The following is a 27,975-nucleotide window of genomic DNA, read 5'->3' on the forward strand; positions in this document are numbered from 1 at the left end:
ATTTTAAAAAAAAATCATACTTATCCACGACATATATTACATTAATATCAAATATTTACAAGTGACTGTGTCTCACTAATATTGATTACAAATATTAATTATTTTTAATTATTTTTTAAATATAGTTTTGTTGTAACACTATTTTCGGGTTGGTCAAGTTGACCCGATAAAAAAATGTCAACTCATAAACTGAACCGAATTTTTAATTATTCAAAAATTCAATATAACCCAAATCAATATTTTATGGTTTGGATTGAGTAATTCGAATGGGTAGGTTATCAGATTATGTGAACACTCCTAAATGAAAGTTTAAAATGGCCGAGCTCGATGTGTAGTGGAAGGGGCAAAATGGTAATTATTTATAAGTCAAATAGTTATTAAGTGAAAGATTGTATTGTTTTATGAATGAGTTTTACTTTTAATATTAATTAGTTAATAGTGTTTGGGAAGATTTTTGTCCACTAAAACTTTGGCCACCAACAGCACCACCGTCCGCCGGCGGCCCCACCACCAAAACTAAGTGACCATCAGCTATCTTCCGACGGATACACGTGTCAGAAGCTCACCTTTTCAAATTCCTATATAAAGGGAAGGAATAGCCATTTCAAAAATTATTTACATTAAGATTTGAGAAGGTTCAAAATGGCGTGCAGCAGAGCGGTAGGGGTTGCCTTGTTGGCTTTGTTTCTTGTGGACTTCGCCTTTGCCGCCCGATCGCTAAGAGGAGCTTTCGGTGAAGGAGGAGGCGGGGGAGGTGGTGGTGGGAGTGGCGGCGGAGGAGGAGGACTATTTCCGGGTTCGGGTTATGGCTCTGGTTTTGGGTCGGGTGGAGGCGAAGGATACGGTGAGGGAGAAGGCGATGGAGTGTTCGGTAGAGGCGGCTGTGGAAGAAGTGGTGGTGGAGGTGGGACTGGGACTGGGTTTGGTTCCGGATTTGGATCGGGGAGTGGCTCAGGGTTTGGAAGAGGAAGCGGAGGCGGAGGTGGCGGGGGTAGAGGAGGAGGGGGAGGCGGAGGCTCCGGAGGTGGAAATGGATCAGGCTACGGCTCGGGATACGGTAGCGGAAGCGAATTTGGAAGTGGGAGCGGTAAAGGAGGTGGAGGCGGAGGCGGAGGCGGAGGAGGAGGAGGCGGGGGCGGAGGCGGAGGTTCCACTGGGAGTGGCTCCGGGTTTGGTTCAGGATACGGGTCAGGCTATGGCTCCGGACGTGGAGGATGGAAAGAGATTTCGCCGTGAAAACAAATCTTCGATAGAAATAAGTGTTTCGTTGGGTCACATATTATAGTAGTTCATTGCTTTAGGCGTCTGATTAAAGAAGTACGAGAATAAAGACAGTGGCACCATTGACAGCTTCCATCGGAGGCTGTTAGTGGTGAGGTTGCATGGCATGGTTAGATATTACGTTGTAGTAAAGTTCTCTAAACGTATGGTCACCTTATACACCATCTTATTATTAGGGTTAAATTATCGTCAATATGTCGATATCCCGAGGTCTCATTTCGTAACGAAGGATGGATCTTAAACCGTTACAAACTGAATCAGGGTCGTGTCATTAACGCTTCAAATGGGGTTGTATTGCTAGCACTCTCCCTTCTATCGTTTTCTTTGAACTTAGCTACTCGAGTTTCAACTAACCCTCTAACGAGAGGTTAGTATTGTCAGGAAGTGTTTACGGGTCGAGTCGATCCAGTTGAGACATTTCTTTTAAACCCAAATCAATGGTTTGGGTTATAAATATTTTCACTAATATATTTATTTATTTATTTAAAAAAAAATTAAATTCAAATTTGGTTAGAAATTAAATAATTAAAAGAATAATCAAATAACAATTTTTAAAAAAAATTATGTTAGTTTTGTTTAACAATTTAAAAAATTATATATTTATAATTTTAATTTTAGATAATTAAAAGAACAATACATAAATAAATAAATAAATAATTAATTAATTAATTAATTAATGGCTATATTTATAACAGCTGCGCCATTTACCATCCTCTTATCCATCTCTCACGGAAAGCCTCAAACATCGATATCCATTCCAATTCCTCTCTGCAAATTTCTCGAACGCTTCAATGGCGTTGAGTTCTTGCTCGCCGACTTCCATTTCACTCCACTCTAGAAGCCCTAGAACTTCTTTTTCCATCACTCGTAGACCATTCGTTATACTTGCCTCCTCTGCGGATGATTCTCCCAGGCCTTCGCTTCGAATCTCCGCGAATTCCAATCCGAAAGCGCGCTTCGTTGCCCGGAGGAGCGAGTCCGTCACTGTTCGGCAGCTGGCGCGGCCTCTAAGTAATGTTAGAAGCGTTTTTGGTTTTTGAGAAGAACTTTTGATTCTTTGTAATGTGTTTTTTGGTTTTTTTGATTTTTGAGGGATTTTTTTGTTTGGATGGTGTAGATGAGTATATGAGTTTGCCGGCTAGTCAGTACTCGGTGTTGGATGCGGAGAGGATTGAGCGGATTGATGATTGCACCTTTAGGTGCTATGTTTATAGATTTAAGTTCTTTGCTTTTGAGGTTTGCCCTGTTTTGATTGTTCGAGTTGAAGTGCAGCCTAATGGCTGTTGCATCAAGCTTCTGTCGTGTAAGGTCTGGATAAATTTGCGTTTCTGTTTCGTTTCTTAAGTTTTCTGGAAATGTTCTGATTTTGACACATCTAAATGACATTCAGCTTGAGGGCTCGCCAATCGTGGTTGCACAGAATGATAAATTTGATGGTGAGAATCTAAATTATGCTCGACTAATGTGTAGAAATGGATTTAAGGCATGTTTGTGAATGTTAAAACCACTCCAAAACATGCATTTCGTTCAAAATCATTTTCATGTTTGATTTCACACTTTTAATGGTGAATTGCATATCATCACTTCGAAACATAATCAGATATGTTGTATAGCTTATAAGAAGAATTAGTTCTCATTTCTTGGTTTACTTTTTCCTAGAAATCAAGTGCAAGAATAAAGATTTTGGAGTTATTAGACTGTTCATTGAATATCATCTTTTGTCAGCATAACTCCATTTCTTCTGCATAATAAAGAACTTCCCCCCTTTTCCTGAGGAATTTTAACTAGTCTGATATTGCCACTTGCCCGAACGATAAGTCGAAGGACTTTCTGGGCCTATCCGAGTAATTAGCATCAAGTATGGTAAAGCAAGAGTTATGTAATGGCATTTTTATTTTTTGGCTTTAGATTGCATCCTTATAGTATTGCTGCTCTCCGTGATTTCTAAGTTGTTTTGCTGGAAGAGCAGCCCTTTCATCATGTTGAGTTTTTGGTTCATGCTTTTTTCAGGGCTGCTTTGACATTGATTTGGTGTCGGAATGCAGCTAATATGGTGAACCAGATATCTTATGATGTCAATCGAGGCAGCTCACCCTTGCAGAAACTCACATCGGACACTGTCATTGAGGTAGTGGCAATTTTATTCAACAGCTCTATCACTGGAAGAATATGCTTTCATTTACCTGTTCAAAAATAATGATTGCCTTGTTCTGGGAAATCCAGGTTAACATCGAGATTCCTTTCGCCTTTCGTGCAATTCCTGTACAAGCAATTGAATCAGCTGGGACCCAAGTCCTGGAACAAATACTGAAGCTTATGCTTCCCCGCTTCACAGCCCAGGTTTTATGGAAAACCTTTTGTACGGGATAATGAACATGTTGCTTGTGTTTGCTTGATTTTAGTACCTGTTCTTATTTCTCCAGCTCTCTGCATGTGCAAATCCTCTTATTAACTTTAATGATATTTATGTGTGCATTATTTGTAATCTGCAGGAAGTAGAAAAACTTTAAGTGGAAATTTACAATATATGGCCTTCAAATCTGAATTTTGTTCTTTATAATTTAAATGCCTAGCATGGGGTGAATGATGTAGGTGAATTATTAGATATTTGTATAATGTAGTGAATAGTCGCTTAGTTGTTAATTTTCATATTAATAGAATTTTTTATTAACTAGTTATCTGATTTTCTTTTTTTTCTTATAAGGCTGTAAATATCCACTTTAGAGTTGTAATATAGAGCTTTTTGCATCATTTTGAATATAAAACTTTGGTTCTTAGAGTTTTTTTTTTGTGAGATCCTACCTCAGTTTGAGAGGGGAACTTAGCATTCTTTATAAGGGTGAAGAAACCTCTCTTTAGCAGACGTGTTTTAAAAATCTTGAGGGGAGCTCGAAAGGAGAAGCCTAGAGAGGACCATATCTGCTAACGGTGGGTTTGGGCTTTTACATTTTCTCTCAACTCTAGGGATGAATTTTGCTTGATGATTGGCTATGGATGTGGCGTAATCCTAAACCCGTTACATCGTATCATGAACTCGTACAAATTATTTCATTTCATCACACTTCTAACTGATCTCGTCAGCACCTTTATATTGATATATTGTCGTCTATTCTATCTATCTTTACCATTATGTTATATGGACAAATCCTTGAGTGGCATGATTGTGTCGTGCAGCTTGTGAAGGACTATCAAGCATGGGCCTCAGGTGATACATCAAGGCAACCCCTTGGAACAGGTGAGATCTGAGACTCATATTCAAAATTTATGCCCCGATTTTCGACTTGAAGTCCTATTTCCTTCGACATTCGCATAGGACTCTTGAATCCGCAAGAGTTTGTGTACTAGGAGTCTAGGAACACTATTTTAGGCTGTTTATGCTCTTGTTTGCCAAGCCAAGACACATTCTTCAGGATATGGCTTTAGTAAAATTTTGGTTTTTAGCAAGTTGAATGAGTACATGTAAATTATTTCCTCATGGTATTTAGTGAAAATATAGTTCATGTATGTTATTGGAGCAATATTTTGAAGTCATTAAGAATAATTTGGATTTATTGCTCTGATGATAATGTTAATTATTTGTATGCCATTTTATTTGATATATATGAATGAATGATTAGATTCTTAATAAGCTTTATTAAGATATAAATGAAAAAGTAATCTAATTTAAATTCCATAGCTTAAAAGTTTCTTGTTCTATATATAAACTACATGGGACAAACCCATATTTCTGGATCCTTTCAAAATTATTATAAATATCCAATAAAAGAAAAGGAAAAATAAATATTAAATAAAAGTAACATTATTCATAAATCTGAAATAAAAAAAACATTATCCAATATATAAATATTTTATACCCCAAATAGAAGAATGGATAAAATATAATAATTGAGGATAAAATTTCCGGAGAGACCAACCCATTTATTAAAAAACAATAATTTTCATCTTTTAATTAATTCCATTCATTTTTTTTTTCTTTTTCCAAATTTCTAACTTTTTTCTTTTTTCTTTTTTACAAATTTATGCTTATTTTCTCTCATAATCCTTGTTTTTTTTAAAAAAAAAAATAAATTATACACAACAATAAAAAATTAAATTTTTTTAGCTCAAAATGAAACTATTAACCTTTAAAAGAGTAACAAATATACTCGGTTTGATTTGAGTCGAAAGAATAGGTAGATATAAATTCCTTTTTCTTATCATATGGTTGTGAAAAAGGAATAGGAAAGCTTCATATATGGAAGAAAATCATTGGGGATTGGGCATCATAGCTCATGGTTACAGTAAAAGAAAACACACAAGCTTTTACTTACCTTGCAACTGAGGGGTGGGATATATATGCCTACTACTCCTAAACCTTCTTTCTTACTGCAGACTACAGAAGTGCCAACCCACATCCAGTAATATCCAGTTTCCTAACTCATAAACATCGAGGATGGAATCGACTCGAGCGAACGGGGAAACTGACTGCAACTTGGTACAGAGATGGACAGGTTCTGTGGTAGGAAAATAACTCCTCTCTACTTGTCTACCTAACAATCATAGAACTTACTCGGACCAAAACTTCACGAATGCACTGATGAATGCTTTGAAGATTTCCAAAAGCGGGTTGTTTTCGGGTTTCGAAGAATTTTTGGACATCCCTTCCCATGATTCACTGAAAAAAAACGCGTGGAAGATGAATATGCGGTTGAACTTTTCGATAACCATGTTAAATGTTTGACTAATTTGGATTGTAAAGAAAATTAGGGGGTACTGGATATTCTTACAGATTGATTCTATTTAATGTTGAGCCACCATTCTGTTCAGCCTCTACTTCATTTTCCATCCCTGTCTCCTCTTTGGTTTTTGAGGTCTGGTCAAAGCTATTGCTGAATGCCTTGTTGAGATTCTTGGTAACACTTGGAGAAGCATTAGGAGCCTGCAAAAGGTTCAGATTCAAATTAGGCTTTCAAAAACATGGAAACAAGCAAATGAACATCCAAACGTCATCCACGATCAGTCATAATCAAAAGTTTCAACTGGCCTCGAACGACTCGAGTAAAATTGCTTTTGTCCCCACAATCAGTCATAATCTGAAAGTCAACTCTAAGAAGTTATACCAATGCCCCAGAAATTTAAAAAAGGTAGAACACTCACCTTGGTTTCACTAGATTTCTGGCCTTGTTCAGAGATCACAGGTATTGGAGTATCAGGACCTTCAACTTCATATATGCTAGCTTCTTTCTTAGTTGATCCATTAGAGGTTTCAACAATTTGTGCTACCTCCACCAAATCAGACTTTGTTTCTGATAATGGAGCAGCACAATTTTCATCTGCTTTCTTGACTACATAACCAGAAGCCGTGGAATTATTACCTTTATTGTTAACCAAGCCAACATCTGATCCTAACTCCATGGTATGACTCGGTTGCTTTTCTGAGGCGCTGGTTGAAATCAATGCCTCAGATCTTACATCTGAACTATCGACAGCAAAAGAAATCGAATCTAACGGGAATGTCTCAACCACGACATCTGTTGTAAAAGGAGTTACATGATTAAATGGCATTCCTGATTCCTCTCTCACCACTTCCTCTACTTTCTTGAGTTCATCAGACTCCTTGTCACTCATATCTGCCGGGCTGCCATTAATTACTGTCACATTCTGTGATCCCTGAATATTTGTTGAAGTGCATTGCTCATCTGACACGAAGATTGGTTCATTTATATATTGGTTGTAGTTGACTGGAAAATCAACTTCCTCTGATGATATTGTTAAAGGAGATTGAGGTTCAATAGCAATCGAGTGGAGTGGATTCTCTTCAAGTGAATAATCAGTGCTGTGCTCTTCTAATAACCACTTTCCTGGACCAAGGACTCTATTTTCTTGGATTATATCACGTACAATCTCTCGCACTGTATAGAAAGATCCACCAACTTCCTTGTGAGTAAGGTTGAGCGAGGGGAAGCTCCCATTATTTGATTCCTGATACCTGCAAAGCAACATGTTATGATCCTATTTCATATTTTTACTAATTAAATAAATTACACTATCTAGATTTAGTCATTAGCAAAAATAAGTTACTATCCAAAAGCTCGACTAGAAAACAGTGTCATAAGCAAAACCAAGAAAGAGTGCCAAACATCATTGATCCATGTTTAAACACGAACAACCCAAATAAACCATTGTAGGTGAAATATCATCATGCAGGGACAATTAATAATTTGATGAACTAAACGATCCATGCGTTCTATAGAAGATCAGTAGAAGCAAAAATATGACTTAAAATTTAAACCATTGTATGGTTACTTTTTTATGAAGACTTCAACCATTGCCTTCCTTTCCTCCTTTGAACGCCGAATTCTAGTCTTCCTCCCTTCAGACTCGTTGCTTTTGGCTAGGGCAAGAGGACGCCCTATCCACCCACCCTTTATAGCATGCATGAAATCCAAAAAATTCAACACTTCCTATAGCACAAACCTACAAGATAACAGAGCAGTAATCAGATGACCCTGTTCATATAAAGTTTGTTCCAGAATGAATTGGATGTGATAAGAGCCACTGGAATTTCACAAATGGAACAACAAGATCAGTTAACAGATGATACAGAAACAGGCTCACTTCCCTTTTAGACCAACTTAGAAATTACTATGAACAACCTGCATCATGTGGAGTGATTGCTTAATGTCTCTCAACTCTGAATTGTAACAAGTTCGATATCACATATGTATACAAGAAGCCAACTTTAGTCCTGATCACAAATTCTGATATAGCACGTTCGATCATCCACTTTTTGAGCTACCAATTATTTGAAGTCGAAGATCATAAATGAAAATGAATAAACTGCTGCTTGCAGCAAAGTTCCAGATAATCTCACGATAACTGCCTAACTCTCTATATTTGGTAGGCAAGAAAACTTGTGGGTCTAGGTAGCTGACCAATTAATCCCCTTTACTTCTTCAGCCGTTCGAATACCACCCCGCCAACCCCGGGTGGTTAACACCACTACCGTCGAATGAAAAGCTTAAACAATAAAACTGGAGCCAGGAAAGACTAACAATGATAAATTAACAGAACTCTTAACGAATTGACTTTAAGTTGAAGACTAAGTACAACGCGTCTGCATATATGCGCAGGGAAACAAACAAACCTAACCAAGATAACGATCCTGGACTCAAGAAGAGTTCAAGAACCAAATGTTCCATTGGTCAAAACACTGTTGTACCATTTCTACAAATACACATTGTCCGTTCTGCTAAAATCACTCGCAATTGCAATATTATCGAGACGAACAGTTCAAAAATGAAAATCTCGAACAAAAACTAAAATTAAGATCAAAGCCAGGGAACAATCAAAACACCACATCCTTAACCACGACGAGCAAACCCAAATACACGTCAACGGCACATGAACTCAACAATTCTCCAAGAACCAGAGGCTATAGCAGAATTGGAGAGAGATGTCCATAAGCGCAATCCATATAACAAACCCAAAGCACAAAATCTAACACTGCATGAAACTATGACACTCATGAGAGCAAATGATACACTTACACAGGAGAAATGATCGCCAAACAGTGATAGAATCGCAGTGTAAAAGCAAGACAATGATGCAAAAACTGAAAGAACTTTACCTGCAATCCGAGAGAGAGCGCGAAAATGAAAACGATCGAAGGAGAAAGAGAAATGAAGAGCTCTAAAACCCTACGGACGAGTTATGGTGAGCCCCTGCGACGCTCACAAACTTCCAACGCGAATGGCCAGAGGGGGCGGGAATGGCAGGTTTAAGAGATGAATGTAATTACGTTGAAATATATGTCCCATTGTTGTTGCTCTTGGATGGATTGGGCCGTCCAACCTTAATGGGCCTCTTCTGTGGCCCAATCTAAATGTTTTTTTTTTTTTTTTATAAAGATTTTTTTGTTGATTTTTATTATTATAGGATGAAAATGTTGATTTGCTAGCTGTGAAGCTGCAAAGGAGCAAAGATTATGTAATAGTCAAAGTCCATCCCAGATATTGTTTACTTTGGTTCGTTATATATCGTCGTCGGCCTCATAGTTTTAAAAGCGTCTCTCGGAATTACGCACTATACTATCTTATTTGGGCCTTCCCGTAACTCATTTTTTTACCATTTGTAATAGTCAAAGCCGACAATTAGCAAATTTTATCTGTGTTGACTCATTACATATCGTTGTCATGTCAGTTTCACAGTTTTAAAACACATCTATTAGGGAGAGGTTTCCACATCTATTATGATGTCCCACATTGGTTGGGAGGAGAACAAACCACCAAAATGGTGTGGAAACTTTCTCCTTGCATACGCGTTTTAAATCATTGAGTGGATGCCTGAAAGAGAAAGCCCAAATAGGACAATATCTAGTAACGATGGGCCTGGGTCGTTACAAATGGTATCAGAGCCAGACATCAGACGATGTGACAGGTTTCTCGCTGTTCTCCGAAGGGGGTAGACACGAGGCGATGTGCCAGTAAGGACGCTGAGCTCCAAATGGGAGTGGATTTGGGGTCAATCCCACATCGATTAAAGGAAGGAAAGAGTGCCGGCGAGGACATTAGCTTGTGATGTCCCACATTGGTTGGGAGGAGAACAAACCACCAAAATGATGTGGAAACCTTCTCCTAGCAGACGCGTTTTAAAGCCTTGAGGAGAAGTCCGAAAGGGTAAGCCCAAAGAGGACAATATCTACTAGCGGTGGATCTGGGTCGTTACATGTGAGACTAATGACAATATGTACAGGTAAATTATGGTTAGTTGCAGTAAAATAATTTAAAAAATAAAAGAATATTTTAAGGGCTTCGGAAAATATGATTTTAAAGAAAGTAATTTATTTTTTATTATTATTTTGTGGAAAATTAGCCGACTTGGAATACGTTGTTTCGTGTGATTTCTTCTTGGAAATGAAGCCATGAAATGGCAGTGAGAGCAATTCACATCTGAGTTTCACAAAATCTCATCTGCCATTCGTCATTTCTTCTCGTCAATCCATGCTAAACCGTTTTCCATTACGTTCTGCGAGGTAAATCAGAGCATAGAATCATCTGAATGAAACGAAGTTCATCTTCAGAGATTGATGATAATGGGAGTGGAAATGCCGTCCCCGTTACTCACTCGATTCGTGATCGTTTTCCTATCAAGCGGAATTCCGGTCACTTCCGTTTGCGAGCCAAGGACTCATTGGATCATGCAGCCTGTCGTTCCCGATCTCATCAGTGTCGGATCAATCGCAAGGGATTGTTCTGGTGGCTTCCGGCTAGAGGGCAAACGCTTTTCTACTCTGTTGTCATTTTCGCGGTATTCGGATTTGTTACCGGGACTATGTTGTTGCAGAATTCGATTAGCTTGACGTCTCGCTCTGGAAGTGAAAAGGAGCGGTGGCTTATGGAGCGTATTAAGTTTGGGAGCTCGCTGAAGTTTGTGCCAGGGAGGATTTCCAGGAGGCTGGTGGAAGGTGATGGCCTCGACGAGGTGCGGAAGGAGGATCGCCATGGCGTTCGTGCACCGAGACTTGCTCTAGTGAGTTCTTCCAGAGTTTTTGTTTTGTTTTTTCATTTATTCATATTGGAAATTACTTGCGTTCAAGTTACTGATTGCCAGTGCTTAGCTTATGCCACTTATTTGATTGCGTTTCTTATTGACAATGTGCATAAACACTCAAGTCCCCCATGAATGGAAGATTTATTAAAGCCAGTTTGGGAGTTAGTGCTGTAGATTCCTATCAGCTGGAACCTTCCATCCCCGCCCCCCTTCCCTATCCCGAAACGATAAGCGAACTCCAATGTCATGTTTATTTGTATGAATCCACAGCAATTATGTGAAGTAGATTAGCTAACGACCATTTATTTGGATTCTGTATCACCACCCAATGGTACTGATATAGTTACCCTTAACTTAGGTTCATAATTACTATCCACTTGGAGGATATCCTCAAGTTCTACAGATCTTTGTACTTTGTGACAAACGAATTTTATGAAAACATTGAAAGGATAAATCTTATTGTTCATGGAGGCTAGTTACAGTTCAGGAATGCCTATAGTTGTAATAACACTACAGTTTTCACAGTGCTTTGGATTATCAAATGATGTTTGTATTCAAAATCTTTGAGTTACTTTCAAAAAATAAGAAATGAGGTTCGCCAGACAGTTTAAATGAATGGAGGCCAACGTTTGGAACTAGAGTTTAAAAAAGAAAAAGGATCCTAAATTTAGTAAGCATAAGAAGGTTTAAGAAGACAAGCCGAGGAGGAGACAAAAAGCTTCGAGCAACATTTCACCTTATACTATCACTATTGCCCAATACTTTTTTATCATCATTAAAAAAAAAAAAAAGAAAGATCACCGACGGGTACTGATTCTTCAATGAAATTTAGTCTTGAATTATATACTCGTTCATGTTTTAGTTCTATCAACATGATCATTTCTATCAATCTGTGATGTATTTAGAATTTTAGTCCTTGTGGTAGAGACTAGCATATGGTCTCTTTCTTGTGTTCTTTCTGTTCAATAATTGGGTTCCTATGACTATGATTAATTATCAACTTGCTTGTCAACAAGTTCAGATTGAAAAGCATATCAATGTAATGGTGATAACCAAGTGATGAGCTCAGATAAGATAACATAAAAGGTCGGTTTATATATATGGCTTCCCATTTTACTCTGGATTGCATAAGAACAGTATCTGGATCTGAATTCATAGAGGGATTAAGTCAAATACCAATTTTATTTTTCCTAATATTTTTCACCTATACCAGATCTTAGGAAGCATGGAGAACGATCCACAATCATTAATGTTGGTTACTGTGATGAAGAACGTACAAAAACTTGGGTATGTACTTGAGGTGAGTCGTTGAGTTTTTTTTTTTGGGTGATTTATATTTAAAAAATATATTTTTTTGGGATTTTTATCTCACATGTACGATAGTAGAAGATGAAGAGTTGCCTTCTTTTGTCCATTGTAGCGGTGCTATGTTTCCATTTCCAGTTCATGTGGCGTATGAATATTTTTTTTGTAGATTTATGTACTTGTTTATGATTGGGTTCTCTTACAAATTTAAAGATGTTTTAACTTCTAGTTACAGTTATTTCTTTTGGATCCTCACGAAGGTGTATCTGACAGATTTTTACCGTAGAGAGTGGAAGTAAACATTCAATGTGGAGACAGATAGGTGTCCAGCTTTCAATAATAAGTCCAGAGCATTATGGTCATGTTGACTGGTCAATGTACATGCTTCCTTTTTGTTCGTTAAACAGTTTTGTCACCATTTTATTTTCTGTTCTGTGGTTATTTTTTTCCTTTGTCTTTAATTCTCTGGGACTACTTTCGAATGATTCTGTTTTAATTTTTCTTTCCAGATATGATGGTATTATTGCTGACTCCTTGGAAGCAGAGATAGCAATTGCAAGGTTTTTTTTCTTTTCTTTTTCTTCATGGCATAAACTACCTTGTGGAGTCGTTAATCACGTAATCTTTGTCTATACTTGCAATGTGGTAACTGGTTCTTGGTCTAACGGTATTTGTGATGTGCTTCATGAACTTAGTTGCAATAGGCATGACTACAGAATATGGGCACACAACTAGTGCAACTTTTATTTTTTCATTTTTTTATTATAAACTATTATAGTTGGAATTGTGTCCATCTCTTCCTTTTTAGATTTTGTGTTAGTTTTTAGATAATAGATATTAAGAACACGTCCTAATTGCTTTTGATCAACCGGAAATTCGTTGATGTTTAAGCATGGGATTCTGTTAGACTCATGTTCATTGGTACATAGCTTATTGGAGATTTAACATGCTAAATGTGAATTGAGAGGGTTTTATAATACATTGTTTCATTTTAAAGTGTAACCTTTAAGCTCCCAGAGCTGGGCTATTGGTCTAGATATCAAGGCAACATATTTCATTTTAAAAGTGAAATCTTTTAGCTTCAAGGTTTGGGCAATTAATATATATTAAGTGGAGCCGTATAGATTGTTGTAGAGGCACGTTTATAGAAATGCGAAATTGGTGGCAAACGTGTGCATGACTCAACTAGTTAAAATATTATATTTCTCATAGAGGTTAGATTGTTTAATCCACTCCAACATTGTTGGACTCAAAAAGAAAAAATTTATATAAGTGAAATTGTCCAACAAAAAAAAAAAAATTTAAATAAGTGAAATCGGTGGCTTATAAAGATTGAGTGTACTATAAGTAAATTATTTTTTCACAAGTGAAATAACAATTGAAGATGTTGTAAACCACAAGTTGCTCTAAGAGGGAAATTCAACTGTCAAAATGTAATTTCAAATATGTTTTCGTTGGGATATTGTTATGAAAACAAAAGGCAACTTATAAACTTAACTACCGAGTACTGTGAGTTAGTTTGATTTGAAGAGCTATCTTATAGAGAAGTTATGAAAGCTGACCTGCAAAAAAAAAAAAAAAGTTAACTTACTGTCTGTCAATATATTTCTACATTTAAGAAATGATAAAAAATAAACTAACAAAATTGTTAAAAAATAAATTAGCCATGATCAGTGTTCATGATTCTAATAAGAATCCAACCCACAATAAACAGTGCCTGTTTTTTAAGGAACATTATGTATGGAGATTCCAATGGTTCTGATTTTAGTGGGAGGAATTGGTAATAGTTTCAAAGAAACAAGACGTTTAGCTTACATGTGAGCTTGAAACTTGTAAAAGAAACTGCGATTAAAAGGTAAGTTCATGGGTTTGCTTGTGCAGATAACAATGTCTCGGGTTCTATTGTTTCACGTGCTTAAAAGCATATGATAATCATGTAACATATCGTTTTAGTTTGAGAATTGATATTCTATGATTAGTGAGGTTTATATTTCTGCAGCCTTATGCAGGAACCTTTTTGTTCATTACCACTCATATGGATTGTTCGAGAAGATACCCTAGCCAACCGCTTGCCAATGTATGAAGAAAGGGGCTGGAAACGTCTTATTTCACATTGGAACAGTTCTTTCAGAAGGGCTAATGTTGTCGTGTTCCTTGACTTTGCCCTCCCAGTAATTCGTCTTCATCTCTATTTTTTATTGGACGCTGTGGTTATTTATAGTAAGTCTTGTGTTTCACATTCAACACTCTTATGCCTTTGCCACTTTCTTACCATATCAGATGTTGTATAGCATTTTGGACAATGGAAACTTCCATGTGATTCCCGGATCCCCAGCAGATGTTTATGCTGCAGAAAACTACAAAAATGCTCACTCCAAAAGTCAGTTAAGAGAGAAAAATGGATTTGATGAAAATGATATACTGGTTCTCGTCGTTGGAAGTTTGTTCTTCCCGAATGAGCTGTCGTGGGACTATGCTGTGGCTATGCATAGCATTGGACCTCTACTCAAAATATATGCAAAGAGGAAGGAAGTAGGAGGATCATTTAAATTTGTTTTCCTATGTTGTAATTCAACCGATGGGTCCCATGATGCTTTAAAGGTATTTAATCTCTTTTGCACTTTGAACTTACAATTTTATTTATTTATTTGTCATCACTTAGGGGCTTGAAACACTTTTACTTAGTTCATGTATCATATGGGCGCATTGTGCCTTTGCTTCAAGTGTGTGAAAGGATATCCAAGTTGTATACTGATGTGGAGATTGAAGGGAATACTGTCTAGTTCCAACTTTTATGATGTATAGTTTATCTGAAATTTCTAACTTGATTCTTCTCTGACCATTGGATGATTCATCGCCACTTACATCCTATACTGAAAGCACATGAAGATTGTTTATAAAGGTTATGCTTGTGGGTTGTTTCTTCATTTCCTTTTTATGGTCTTTAACATCTTGTGGTGGGGAGAAAAGGAACAAAATAGAGGCATGTAAAATTATGAAGAAAAAAAAAGGAATAGACATGGTTATTGTAATAGCCCAAGCCCACCGCTAGCAAATACTGTCCTCTTTGGGCTTTCCCTTTCAGGCTTCCCCTCAAGGTTTTTAAAACGCATATGCTAGGGAGAGGTTTCCACACCCTTATAAAGGGTGTTTCGTTCTCTTCCCTAACCGATGTGGGATCTCACAATTATATTCTAAAGTTGACAATCGATAGATTTTCCCAATTTTCTTATTGTTCTGGATCCTGGTTGAACAGAATTTGGGTGAATACTGACTTGATGAAGTGTGTAATGGATTTACATATTATTCCGAAGTCTAGCTTTTGGTTTCCTTCAAAATGGTCATGCACCAACTAAACCATGTGAAGCAAGCTTATATCCTAAAGTTTTCATATTATCCTCTTTCTTGTTGTCTAATAATTTTCCAATGATATGTTACCAGTTATTCCAGCATGAAGTTCAATTTGGCCACGTAGATGATCTTCCTTTGCTTCTTTAGGAAGTCAGTCATTTGCTTTCTTTCTTTTTAAACGCTTCACACACTTACCTGGTTTCTCTTATTTTCTTGGGTGTAAAATTATATTGAATTTGCAGGGATTGTTTATTGTTTGATGTAGGATTCTTTTCCTTCTTCATCTTACACTGTTATGCCAATGCTTGTTATTGGCCTCATTATTCCTGATCTCCGTATACTCCTTTTTGGTAACTTTCCTCATTATCATGTACGCTGTTGTTTTACACCTGATTTTTTCTCAAAGTAATAATAGTAATAATAATAATAATAATACTAATGAATAAATAAGGAAGAAGAAGAAAATAAATTATCCTTCCTAATTTCTTTTTACTTCACTCTTGGGATCTGTCTTACGACAAGAGAAAAAGGCGGTGTCTGACAAGGGATCTGTCTTTAAACCTGCCTGCAGGAAATTGCTTCACGTCTAGGACTTCCTGATGGATCTATAATACATTATGGCTTAAATGGAGATGTCAACAATGTACTGATGATGGCTGACATTGTGCTTTATGGATCTGCACAAGAAATTCAGAGTTTTCCTCCTCTACTTATCCGAGCCATGTCCTTTGAAATCCCAATCATGGTGCCTGATTTACCTGCCTTGAGAAATTATGTAAGCTTGTTTTAGATATGCTGCCATGATGTAACNCCCCCCCATCTTTCTCCTTGTGCTGTTTCTTATCTCATGCATTTTCTCTGGTTCTGGTTCTCAGATCGTTGGTGGTGTCCATGGGGTTATCTTCCCAAAACATAATCCGGATGCCTTATTGAGCTCTTTCTCACGAATGATATCAGATGGGAAGCTCTCCAGATTTGCACGTGCAATAGCTTCTGCTGGAAAATTGCTTGCTAAGAATATACTTGCATCAGAATGTGTTACTGGTTATGCACGGCTCCTGGAGAATGTTCTGAATTTCCCATCAGATGTTAAGCTTCCAGGTTCTGTTTCCCAGCTTCAACTAGGGTCATGGGAATGGAATTTGTTCAGGAAGGAAATGGTGCAGATAATTGACAAAAATGCAGATAATGAAGGGAGGATTGCAGCATTAAGTAAATCCAGTGTTATTTTTTCTCTTGAAGCACAATTTACCAGTTTTTCTGAGACTGAAAATGGGACTATGGCGCAAGATGTTCCAACTTCGCAAGACTGGGGTATTTTGGAGGAAATAGAAAATGCTGCAGAGTATGGAACTGTTGAAATGGAAGAGGTATACTGTGGAACCTTTCTTGAAATTGGATCACACTCTCTAACCATTTCCTTATCCTGTTTCTGAACTTCCTTTCTCACCTATCCTTCTTGAATAGACAGCTAAATGTAGAATCGTCTTCCCTTTCTGTAGTTTCAAGAAAGAATGGAGCGTGATCTTGGTACATGGAATCAAATATATCGAAATACCCGGAAATCAGAACAACTCAAGTTTGAAGCAAATGAATGGGATGAAGGCAAGCTTGAAAGGATAGGACAGACTGTAACCATTTATGAGATATACAGTGGTCCTGGAGCTTGGCCATTCATGCACCATGGTTCTTTGTACCGTGGACTAAGTCTTGTGCGCTCCATTTATTCTTTGTTTTATCGACACTTTCCATTTACTTCTACTTGTTTCTGTTTTCTTAGTCAATTGCGTAAGAATCGGTTTCACTCATCTATTTTTTTAGAACTGCTCCTAACTGTTTTATTTCTAAGCCCGAATTCTGTTGGAAATTCATGCTGGAATCTATTTCATTTAGTTTGAAGTTTTACTAATTTGATGCTTAGCTCTTGAAATTTTCCTTAAAAGTTTTTGAAACTGTGTGGAATGAGTTCCTTCTTTTCCCTTTCTCTTGGATCTTCTTTTTCACTGTTCTATTCCAATAATTGAGTTTCGTTCACTTCTTAAGGGCACCCTAAGCAAGTTTTGATCTTGTTGTGTTTGAGTTTGTAAAGAATTTATCTTAAACTTTATGCAGTCCACAAGAGCACTGAGGTTAAGATCTGATGATGTCAATGCTGTTGGACGGCTTCCTCTCCTGAATGACTCTTACTATCTGGACATTCTCTGCGAGATTGGAGGAATGTTTGCCATTGCAGATAAGATCGATAACATTCATAAGAGACCTTGGATTGGGTTTCAATCGTGGCGGGCTTCTGGAAGAAAGGTATTGATATACTGGTTGACTATTACAAAGTATAAAGTTTGCTGAAGTGTCCCCCTCCCGTTCCTTGGGTGGATAGGGTGTCATACAGAACTACAATTATCAGTCAAGCTTTTATCTTTAAACAGGTTTCCTTACGCACAAAAGCTGAAAATGTTTTGGAAGGCAATATAAGGGACAATCCTAAAGGAGATGTTATATACTTCTGGGCACACTTGCAAGTGAATCGTGGAAGCACTGCTCCTACTTTCTGGTCACTGTGCGATATCTTGAACGGTGGTCACTGCAGGTAATTTACATATCTCATATGAAAAACATGTAATCTAAATCAAGTTTGGATGAATGCAAGAGACCTGGACGATTATCCCTACCCTCTGTAGCTTATGAGTTTACGTCCATCCCTGGTCGGGTACAGTTTCCTTTCTCTTTCTCCCTTGTAGCCGTTACCCGAATTCGCGCAAGTGTGTCCACACCCCCCAAACTGACTTGACGAGGAATCCATTCTCGCGAACAAACACAACCCTCTGTGCTGGGATGACATCATTTGATTGTATTTTACTTGTACATATTTACTTCTCTAGTGCATTTGATTTTTTTGAGCCAGGAAACTGCAAACAATGATTCATAATCCCTTGTTCCTACACATACGAGACATTTTGATTTTCTGGATGTCATTTGGAAAAGATGTTAAAATCGTATACGAAGAACTGATGCCTGTGTCAATGTCCGTTGTGGATGTGCATACCTTCATAAATGGCCTGAAATTATATAGTAAATGTATATAAAATATGCTGAGAATGCACTAATGTTCGGTTTTATTTGTTTATTTATATTTTATGAACATTTGAGATTGAGTGGGCTTGACCCTTGTTATAGTTGAGAAATAGCTATAGCTCAGTCTACTCCAAATGATTGCAGAGCCACCTTCGAGAACACCTTTCGCAAGATGTTCGGGTTGTCATTGAATGTGGGAGCTCTTCCCCCTATGCCAGAAGATGGTGGTCGCTGGTCTTCCCTCCATAGTTGGGTGATGCCAACCCCTTCCTTCCTGGAGTTCATCATGTTTTCCAGGTGATTAGTAGCAAGTTTCCTGGAGTTCATAACCCACCCATATACAGTTATTTTCCTTCATTATTTGGTCGTTGTTTTAATGTAAAGGAGGCACTCTACAGGATGTTCACCCATTACCTTGATGCTCTGAATAGAAACCAGAGTCAGCCAAATGGATGTTTGTTGGGTTCGTCATATCTTGAGGTAAGGATTTGAATCAAATCCATTTCCTTCCCTACAATTCTCTCTCTTTCTCTCTCAACTCCTGCTAGTTTATATGATGAACAGAAGAAACACTGTTACTGTCGGATATTGGAAATCCTAGTCAATGTCTGGGCTTACCACAGTGGGCGGAGAATGGTTTACATCAACCCTCAATCTGGTTTCCACGAAGAACAGCATCCAGTTGAACAACGCATGAGATTCATGTGGGCAAGATACTTCAACTTCACGTTGTTGAAGAGCATGGATGAAGATCTAGCAGAAGCTACTGACGACGAAGGCAGCAAAGACAAAATGGGGTTATGGCCATTAACAGGAGAAGTTCATTGGAAAGGAATTTACGAAAGAGAGAGAGAAGAAAAGTATAGACTGAAGATGGAGAAGAAGAGAACCACAAAAGTAAAACTAATTGAGCGGATAAAATTTGGATACAAGCAAAAATCACTTGGAGGATGAGATTTAGAACTCTAAGCCATTCAGAAAGTGGTAGAACAGAAGAGATGAAAAGAAAGACTCTCCTCCTCCTCCTCCTATGACAACATTTGGTACGTAGTAAAAGGAATTTGAGTTCTTTCTGAATTATAATACTCACACTCTACAGAGCAATATGTTTGTTCCAGGCAACAGAATTGAGGGAAGGCACACAAAGGTGAAATTGCAGCTCGGTTCTTGGAGAGGCGCATATTAGCAGAGAAGAACATCAGGTTTTTTTTTTTTCTTTTGGTTTTGGGAGAGGTGCTTCAATATTCTTTATGATTCTTTCTTCTATATTCAACATACCTCGTATAGCAACAAGGATATAGGGAAAATTCCTTTTGGTACTGTACAACTGAAATATAGCAATTATTAAGGCAATTTTGTTCGTATCTGATAATAGTAGATGGTTTCATTTTCATGTTTTCTCTCGGTCTGCAAATTTTGTAAACTTTGTTAAGAATCACACCTCTCCACAATAGTATGATATTATTTTCTGTCGTCATTCCTAACAAATTTTGTACATAGTATCAATAAATTTGCCCATATCTCCTATTGTAGCTTTGGAGGTCTCGTCTTGAAGTTGTAGCCTAGACTCTCTTTCTCTATTTTTTTTTTTGCTAGTATTAAAATATTGGCAATAGGTTTTGAATAGAGTTCACTTTTAGTTTGGTTTTCTCCAACCCTTTGTAGTTAGTTTATTGTAGATTTTTTTTGATGCCATCACATTTTTTAGCGTATGAATTTCGTTATTATTGTTTAATCGAATTTAATTTTTACTTGACTAAATTTAAGATTTATTGAAAAGTCGGCATTGCTGAAATTATAGGACAAATAAGATGAAATTATAGGACAAATAAGAGGGAATGTTGAGAGATTTTTTTTGGTTTGTAATGTATTTATTATTATTTTAATTTTAAAAATTGCTCTGAATTATTTTTAATTGAATAATGTATTCAATTAATTAGAGATTAAAATGAAACATTTTTAAACGTTGAGATTTGATGGTTTAATTTTGAAATTTAATGATAGATTTAATATCTTAATGTTCCAAAATATAATCGAACTTTTTTCGAACCAAACACAATATTTTGACAGGAAATAATTTATAATTCCTAAATTTGAAAAAGAAATATAATCAAACTTTTTTTTGAACCAAACACAATATTTTGACAGGAAATAATTTATAATTCCTAAATTTGAAAAAAAGATGGAAATAATACAAAAAAATAAAAATAAAAATAATCACAATAATAATAAATATATATATATAGAAAAATGTTATTATTTACTTATTTTGAATAAATGATAATGACAACAACTACTTCCTTCACTGTCGTCAGGCTGCATTTGAACTACAGTGGCTGAAATTCGAGTACGGGTCCCGACTGTATCAGGAAGGGGTGAAATCGGGGAGAGGTTCAGGAGAAAGACCTTCTTCTCACTTCTTTCTCATCCAGCGGGTTTAGTAATGCCATCCGCGCTAGACTGATTAGGCTGAAGACCATTGTTTTCTTTTAAATTATATATAAATTAAAAGTCAACATTTTTTCTTTAGAAAAAAATTAAAAAAAAAAAAAACTAACCAGTAACAAAAACTATATGATTTATTTATTTTGAAAGGTGAAGTAAAATTACATCTTTAGCCTCACCTTCTTTAATATATATATTTTTATTATATGTTATGTTATAAAAACGAAAAGAAAAAGAAATAAACCTAATCGAACTAGTGCAGACTCCGTCTTTTTTTCCCTCGCTTTTGCATTCTTCTTACCCTTCCACCGCTGCAGCAGCCGCACTGCGGATTCCCGCCGGCACGCTCCACCGTCGCTTCTCTTTCTCCTCTTATTATATCACTTCTGCTGCAACCTCGCGCCGCCACGACAACCTCGTCTTCTTCTGCAGCCCGCATTCTACCTGAAACATACTCTATTCGTTACTTCAAGCGCGCAGGATCGAGAACGGCGCAATCGATTTAGTACTTTTAAACTCCGCCTTGGTGCTCAAACTAGGTATTGACGCTTTCTGATAATCATGGAAGTTTATAGTTTGTTGTTTCTTTCCCGCTCTCATGGAGAATGACAGTTCGTGGAGGTCTGCTTTCCGTCGTGGCATATCAGTTGTTTTACTTGATTTTTCTCGTTTATTGCGTCCTCTGTTATTTGCCTTGGTAAAAGTAACGACGTGGGGAAAGCTTCGTATACATTGTTGATTTTTCGTATCCTGAAAGAAATCCGAGTGTTGGTGGAACTTGGTTGTGCCTCTTTTGAAGCGTCGTATATATATAATCCATGGTTTTTCTCATGTTGTTCATTTATCTGAATACGTGCAGTTTTCGAAGACGTTGTTAACTAGCTAAATGGAGGAAGAACTAGGAAATCCGGTTGCTGAAAGGATTCTTCCTCCGACCGAACAGGTGCTATATATATACTTTGTGTATACACGTCCTTCCCATAGGTCGTATTTATTTAGTAATGCGCTTCTTATGGAGCCTTATGCATAGAGAACTTCATGAGCTGACCGACAAATTTTTGTTTGATAAATGATTACAATTAAGTCATGATTTTATTGATTTATCCGCATCTATTTTTACTATATCGTTTGTATGTAGACTGCCTCGGGCCTTACTAATTCCCTTGGACAATTATACAACTCCACAGCATTTGACATTTAGAAACTTGTAGAATATTTAATTTGAACTTATGATTTTCTTCCATAAAAGTAACAGTTTTTCTTAGAATAAAATTGAAGAGACATCAATCGGAATCAAACTTGTGATCTTGAAGGCATGTAGTATACAAATTGGCCTTTTGACCATTGGGCCACCCTAGAGTGTTTAACTTTATATCATCTAGTATACAAATTTCCATTTTTAATGATTGAGTTCCAAATATGTGGAGAAAATCCGTCCTATGAGTTTTTCAAGGTCCTTTAAAAAAGTATGGCGACACATAATTTTGTCCATGAATGGATTACTATGATTCGGAATGTGATTGATGTGAAGTACTACTAGCTTGGGTGTGTTTAAACTTATATCAACCTTGTGTCTCGGTTGTCAACGCATTTCAAATGAATTTTTGTTTTATATCCCACTTTCTTGTTATTTTCTCCATCTCAACTTTGAACTTCTAGGTGATGTTTTCTCATGTCAGTCACATACTTCTATGCAGGAGGTATTAAATGAGGAAGACGTGAAGATTAAAAAGTATCTACGAGGAGAAGGTGCTAATCTAGAGGTATGGATATGGGCTTTATGCACTACATTTTTCTATTTGTATTTTCTTATCCCCCTTTTAAATCTTCGTTATAATGTTTGATGCTGAATGTCTCTTTCTAGGTTCTGAAAGATAAAAAGTTGAAGGGTCAACTTTCTGTCATAGAAGATTTATATGGGAAATCTGCTAAAGCTGCTGCCAAGGTCGAGAAGGTAAATTCTCATTCTTTAAATCTCTTAAATTATGTCTCCAATCAGCATAAATACAAGAGGTATACCATGAAGAGGTGACCCTTAAAGCTAAATGACCACATCTATTCCCTCCCTTGTCAAACCACAAGCTCTTCAGGATGCACTTGATAGCATTAGACAAGAGAATTTGTTTCTATGAAATGAGCTCAAAGATTTTATTTAATGATCGAAGTTCAACTAGACTTCACATTTCCCTCCTTTTATTTGAATTTTTTCCCTTGCATTTGAACTTTTTTCCTTTGATTTATTAATTTTTTATTTTATTTTTAGTGGCTTATGCCAAGTGAAGGAGGCTACTTGGAGGCTGAAGGATTGGAGAAGACATGGAGAATTAGACAAGAAACAATTTCTCAAGAAGTAGATATCTTAAGTAGAAGAAATCAACATGATATTATTTTACCAGGTTACTCTTATAGCCATTGTGCATTCTTTGTCATACCTGATACCATTTTCCTTGAAACCATTATTATAATATTTGTTCCCTTTTATTTGCTTGTGTTTCTTCTTCTCATTGTTGGCCCTTGACTTCTATTGCCTAGCCAACATGTTTGTACTCTGTGACGTTGTAAATTTTGGCTTAGGTTCGGTTGCAAGCAATGTGGTTTTCATGATATGTAGAAATTATTTCAATTTTCTGGTTGCCAGATTTTTAACTACATTGAGATGTACTCTTCTTTGAGATTTATGTAATGGAGACTTCTATTTTCCATCAGGTCTTATTTTTTGTTATTCTTTTCCAAGTGTTCTCTAGAAGACGGCTGATCTTTCATGTTGTAACATAACTTCAATATTTCCTTTCGCACTTTGTCATTTTATGTGATCGAAATGGCCCCAAAATGCACATCTTGTCATTTTTGTACCCCTTAAGTTTGTGCTTGGCTTTCCTCTCTCTCTTCTATGCAATTAGTTTCTTCAATATATATATATATATATATATATATAATTCTCATTCTAGGGAAGTTCCATTCATAATTTGCCTTAAATTTCAGCATTAATTTTTATTATTGAATTCATATGTGCAGCTCTTGGACCATATTCTCTCGACTATACTTTAAACGGTAGATACATGGCCATTGCCGGACGTAAGGGTCACCTGGCCCTTGTAGATATGAAGGACCTCAATTTAATTAAAGAGTTTCAGGTATATGGTGATCACCCTTATTAGATTAAGTTGATTTGATATGAATTTATATAAAAAAGAGATTTTCATCAATGCTAGAATAAGAAGTGAATTGACAAATTTTACCATAAGTTGGATGTAAAATTGTTCTGGATTAAATAATATTATCATTCATGGTTGACACTCATATTTACCAGGTGCTAATGTAGACAACTTTTTAATTTTGACTTGAATTGATTGTTCTGCATGCTTCTGTTGACATTTGTGACGTAAATGTTTGTGAACTTGATGTTGGGGTACATGGAAGTCTTAATGCAGGAAGTGACGTAAAGAATGATTGCATGATTTGTGATTATTTGAACTGAACTTCATTCTATGCCTTGCATTCCTTTTGCAAAATAATTGTGCTGCATCTGTTGCTCCAATTATAGTTCTTGAGAAGTGGGATACAAATATTGAATATGGTAGATGACAAGACTACTTAATGCAATGATAGAGAACCATGTATAATGAGCATGAGGATTTGATATATGATGAACACTAAACTAAAATTTTATAGTCATTTCATATTATTACTAATTAGAGTTATTCTAGAACATGAGTTTATAGTCATTGCTCACAGTCAACTGTTTTCAGGTTAAGGAAACTGTTCGTGATGTGGTCTTCTTGCACAATGAGCTGTTCTTTGCTGCTGCGCAAAAAAAGTACGCGTTCTTTTTTCTCATTCTTGATTGTTGATTGTTGGTTCATACATGTCTATTTATTAGATGCTTTCTGTTTTTTTTTTTTTTTAGACAATAATTAACTCCTTATTTTTGCACAATTGGATGCTCAAATGGAGGCATTTCATTTATTACAAGAAATTTACGATTCTGGATTTATTGTAGAATCTATCTGATGATTACCCCCTCCTCCTATCCCCTAACTCTCCCAAAGGATAAAGAAAAACAGTTCCTGATATTAGGGCTTTAAATCAAATCTTCATGCTTATATCCAGATATTAGACCTTTAAGTCAATTCATCATACTTACATCCAGATTATGCAATTTCACGCTATACACCATTGTAATGTTTTGTTTCAAAAAAATATTTGATAAAATAATGGAGTATTTTGAAATTTAACAGGTATCCGTACATTTATAATCGGGATGGCACAGAGCTTCATTGCCTTAAGGTTAGTATATACTACTATTTGAGTGATCTTCTTTACGTCTATATTTCTCAATCTGGAAGTTAGTTTGAATACATGGAATACTGTTCGCAGTTTTCCCTTAAAAGTGTAGTTTATATGTTTGATGATGTTTGAACTTCAATACATTGACGGAGAACTCTTAAATTGCAAATGAGTCTGATTCATGTCTTCATTGAGTTATCATAGCATGCTCAATGTTGTAGGCCAATATGTATAGGGACCATTATGTCTGACCTTTGATAATTAGTTGAATCTTCTTTTAATTCATTTAGTGTATTATGTTGATATTAAAAGTGTTTCAATTCTACAACCGTAAATACCCTGTAGGGGAGAGGTGTCTTTGTTCGTTCTCTAAAGCACATATTATCATGTGTAGAACTGACCAAAGAATTCTAAAAAAAAATGTTTTAGGAGCATGGATCAGTCTTGAGGCTTCAATTTCTGAAAAATCACTTCCTTTTGGCATCCATAAACAAGTTTGGACAGCTTCACTATCAAGATGTAACAACAGGTAGCATGGCCGGTGTCTTCCGTACCGGGTTAGGCCGTACCGATGTAATGCAGGTAAACCCGTTCAATGGGGTTATAGCAACTGGTCATTCAGGTGGTTCAGTTGTGATGTGGAAGCCTACAAGCTCTTCTCCTCTTGTAAAGATGCTTTGTCATCAAGGGCCTGTGTCAGCACTCGCATTCCACCCGAATGGCCATCTCATGGCTACATCTGGTTGCGAGCGGAAAATTAAGCTCTGGGACTTGAGGAAGTTTGAGGTGCTTCAGACCCTGCCTGGGCATGCTAAGACATTAGACTTCAGCCAGAAAGGGCTACTTGCTTGTGGCACAGGGTCGTATGTACAGATTCTGGGTGATTTAGCTGGATCTCAGAACTACACAAGGTATATGTCCCACTCAATGGTGAAGGGCTACCAAATAGGAAAGATACTGTTTAGACCTTATGAAGATGTTTTAGGCATAGGTCACTCAATGGGTTGGTCTAGCATCCTCATTCCAGGATCCGGTGAACCCAACTTCGATACTTGGGTAGCAAACCCCTTCGAGACATCGAAACAGCGTAGAGAAAAGGAGGTTCGATCTCTTCTCGATAAGCTTCCTCCCGAGACAATTTCTCTCAACCCCTCGAAAATTGGTACGGTTATGACCGTAAAGAAGAAAGAAAAGAAGACAAAGAAGGAAAGAGAAGCTGAAGAGGAGTCTGCAATTGATGCTGCAAAGAGCATCACCATGAAGAAGAAAACAAAGGGAAGGAATAAGCCAACCAAGAGAGAAAAGAAGAAACGCGAAATTATCGACAAGTCCAAAAAGCCTTTCCTTCAAGAACAGATCAAGGAAGAAGAAGAGTTGTCTCGAAAGAGACCGAGGTCGGGCGACGATGTCGAACTTCCCAAGTCCTTACAGAGATTCGCTCGTAAGAAAACTGCAACTTGATCATAACTTTTACATTCATCATAGTTTTGTAGTCTATCTAATCTATAGATTATTATTATTGAGCATTGTTGTTCATAAATTTTGTTTGTTTCATTAAGAAAAACAAAAAAAAGTGGGCAAGAAGGTTTGATTTCCTTTGTAGTGTTTGCTTGCTTCAATCACACAAGCATGCACATTAATTTAGTGTTGCTGGATATCTTTATTTCCAATTTGGATCAGAATCAGATAATATTTGCCTTNTTTTTTTTTTTTTTTTTTACTAATATTTTAATTTTTTTTTTCTAGAAGATTAATATTAAATAGCTGAAGTAAAAAACTTCATATAGGTTCAGGTCTTCAATAGGTTAATTTCCTGCTTTATTGCCCTTTTATCAAGTTAATACCAATTATTTAGGTGAAATTTTTAATTTTTTCTTTTAAATTTATCATTATGTATTTATTTTTACACTAAATTTTAATCGTAATTTCTTCGAACAATATATAAACGATGTTAGACGAACACGACTTTCCACAATGGTATGATATTGTCTACTTTGAGCATAAGCTCTCATGGCTTTGCTTTTGGCTTCCCAAAAGGCCTCGTTCCAATGGATTCTCAAAAGGCCTCGTTCCAATGGATTCTCAAAAGTGCCTCGTTCCAATGGAGATGGAGAGAGTATTTCTGGATTAAAAACTCATGATCATTCCCGAGATGGAGAGAGTATTTCTGGATTAAAAACTCATGATCATTCCCTAAATTAGCCGATGTGTGACTTTTATCATCCAACACCTCTCCTCGAACAAAGTGCGCCTTCCCTTAATCGAGGCTCGACTCCTTTGGAGTCTTTGTCATTTTTTACTGCGTTCGAGGAGGCTTGACACCAATGAAGATTTTTAGTGGCTTTGAATGCTTGGTGATAAGATTGTAAAGAAAAAATAAATGGTTTGAAATATTCGAGTATAGCTACTATATGTCGGTGAACTGAATAATGTTATATATTAGATCATATGAGCTATAAGCTAAAATGTACAGTTTTTTTTCCTCTCATTTATCGATATTTCCTCGATAATATATAAAATTTAAGGGCAAAAAGTAGATATTTTAAAAAAATGTAAATAAAAATATGAGAAATGTAAAAATTGGACCAAAAAATGATTTAAATGTAATTTAATTGTCAATTAAGTTTGAAAATATAAGTTAGAGAAATAAATAAATAAATAAAATGAGTCAATTTTTTTAATTCTCTCATTATATAGAATATT

The 27,975-nt window shown here is 36.5% G+C and overlaps 5 protein-coding genes across 9 annotated transcripts; 4 read left to right on the plus strand and 1 right to left on the minus strand.

Annotated features, from left to right (window-relative positions):
* The first annotated feature begins 642 nt into the window (after window positions 1-642).
* Window positions 643-1,236, plus strand: LOC111809306 (glycine-rich cell wall structural protein 2-like). The gene has a single exon (XM_023695746.1). The coding sequence runs from the start codon at window positions 643-645 to the stop codon at window positions 1,234-1,236; it is 594 nt and encodes a 197-aa protein (XP_023551514.1).
* Window positions 1,237-1,989: 753 nt separating this feature from the next.
* Window positions 1,990-4,872, plus strand: LOC111808095 (uncharacterized protein SYNPCC7002_A1590). The gene is made up of 6 exons (XM_023693900.1): window positions 1,990-2,292; window positions 2,399-2,589; window positions 2,672-2,717; window positions 3,327-3,409; window positions 3,505-3,621; window positions 4,456-4,872. Exons 1-6 carry the CDS (start codon window positions 2,073-2,075, stop codon window positions 4,525-4,527), a joined length of 729 nt encoding a protein of 242 aa, XP_023549668.1. The 5' UTR covers window positions 1,990-2,072; the 3' UTR covers window positions 4,528-4,872.
* Window positions 4,873-5,514: 642 nt separating this feature from the next.
* On the minus strand, window positions 5,515-9,027 carry LOC111808067. 2 transcript variants are annotated; one of them, XM_023693852.1, is made up of 5 exons: window positions 8,891-9,027; window positions 7,567-7,737; window positions 6,418-7,249; window positions 6,048-6,199; window positions 5,515-5,935 (listed from the first exon to the last, which is right to left on the minus strand). In XM_023693852.1, exons 2-5 carry the CDS (start codon window positions 7,698-7,700, stop codon window positions 5,827-5,829), a joined length of 1,227 nt encoding a protein of 408 aa, XP_023549620.1. In that variant the 5' UTR covers window positions 7,701-7,737; window positions 8,891-9,027; the 3' UTR covers window positions 5,515-5,826. The 2 variants fall into 2 exon arrangements, with proteins under 2 accessions (XP_023549620.1, XP_023549621.1); XM_023693853.1 differs by having other exon boundaries at window positions 8,811-8,895.
* Window positions 9,028-10,134: 1,107 nt separating this feature from the next.
* Window positions 10,135-20,028, plus strand: LOC111808462. 4 transcript variants are annotated; one of them, XR_002817080.1, is made up of 15 exons: window positions 10,135-10,791; window positions 12,026-12,112; window positions 12,391-12,494; window positions 12,627-12,677; window positions 14,117-14,288; window positions 14,398-14,718; window positions 16,040-16,243; window positions 16,344-16,838; window positions 16,971-17,180; window positions 17,581-17,769; window positions 17,895-18,055; window positions 18,685-18,837; window positions 18,939-19,020; window positions 19,105-19,583; window positions 19,659-20,028. XR_002817080.1 is itself a non-coding variant. In XM_023694447.1 (15 exons), exons 3-15 carry the CDS (start codon window positions 12,038-12,040, stop codon window positions 19,492-19,494), a joined length of 2,607 nt encoding a protein of 868 aa, XP_023550215.1. In that variant the 5' UTR covers window positions 10,702-10,791; window positions 11,834-11,898; window positions 12,026-12,037; the 3' UTR covers window positions 19,495-20,028. The 4 variants fall into 4 exon arrangements, 3 of the variants coding, with proteins under 3 accessions (XP_023550213.1, XP_023550214.1, XP_023550215.1); XM_023694447.1 differs by adding an exon at window positions 11,834-11,898 and having other exon boundaries at window positions 10,702-10,791; window positions 19,105-20,028; XM_023694445.1 differs by having other exon boundaries at window positions 19,105-20,028.
* A 1,193-nt stretch (window positions 20,029-21,221) lies between these two features.
* Window positions 21,222-26,976, plus strand: LOC111808463 (probable U3 small nucleolar RNA-associated protein 7). Its single transcript, XM_023694448.1, has 9 exons — window positions 21,222-21,524; window positions 21,845-21,928; window positions 22,683-22,748; window positions 22,850-22,939; window positions 23,249-23,381; window positions 24,001-24,119; window positions 24,735-24,802; window positions 25,224-25,272; window positions 25,702-26,976. The coding sequence occupies exons 2-9, from the start codon at window positions 21,872-21,874 to the stop codon at window positions 26,731-26,733; spliced, it is 1,614 nt and encodes a 537-aa protein (XP_023550216.1). The 5' UTR covers window positions 21,222-21,524; window positions 21,845-21,871; the 3' UTR covers window positions 26,734-26,976.
* The last annotated feature ends 999 nt before the right edge of the window (window positions 26,977-27,975 follow it).

The sequence above is a fragment of the Cucurbita pepo genome, chromosome LG13 (assembly GCF_002806865.2).
Source record: "Cucurbita pepo subsp. pepo cultivar mu-cu-16 chromosome LG13, ASM280686v2, whole genome shotgun sequence".
NCBI lineage: Eukaryota > Viridiplantae > Streptophyta > Magnoliopsida > Cucurbitales > Cucurbitaceae > Cucurbita > Cucurbita pepo.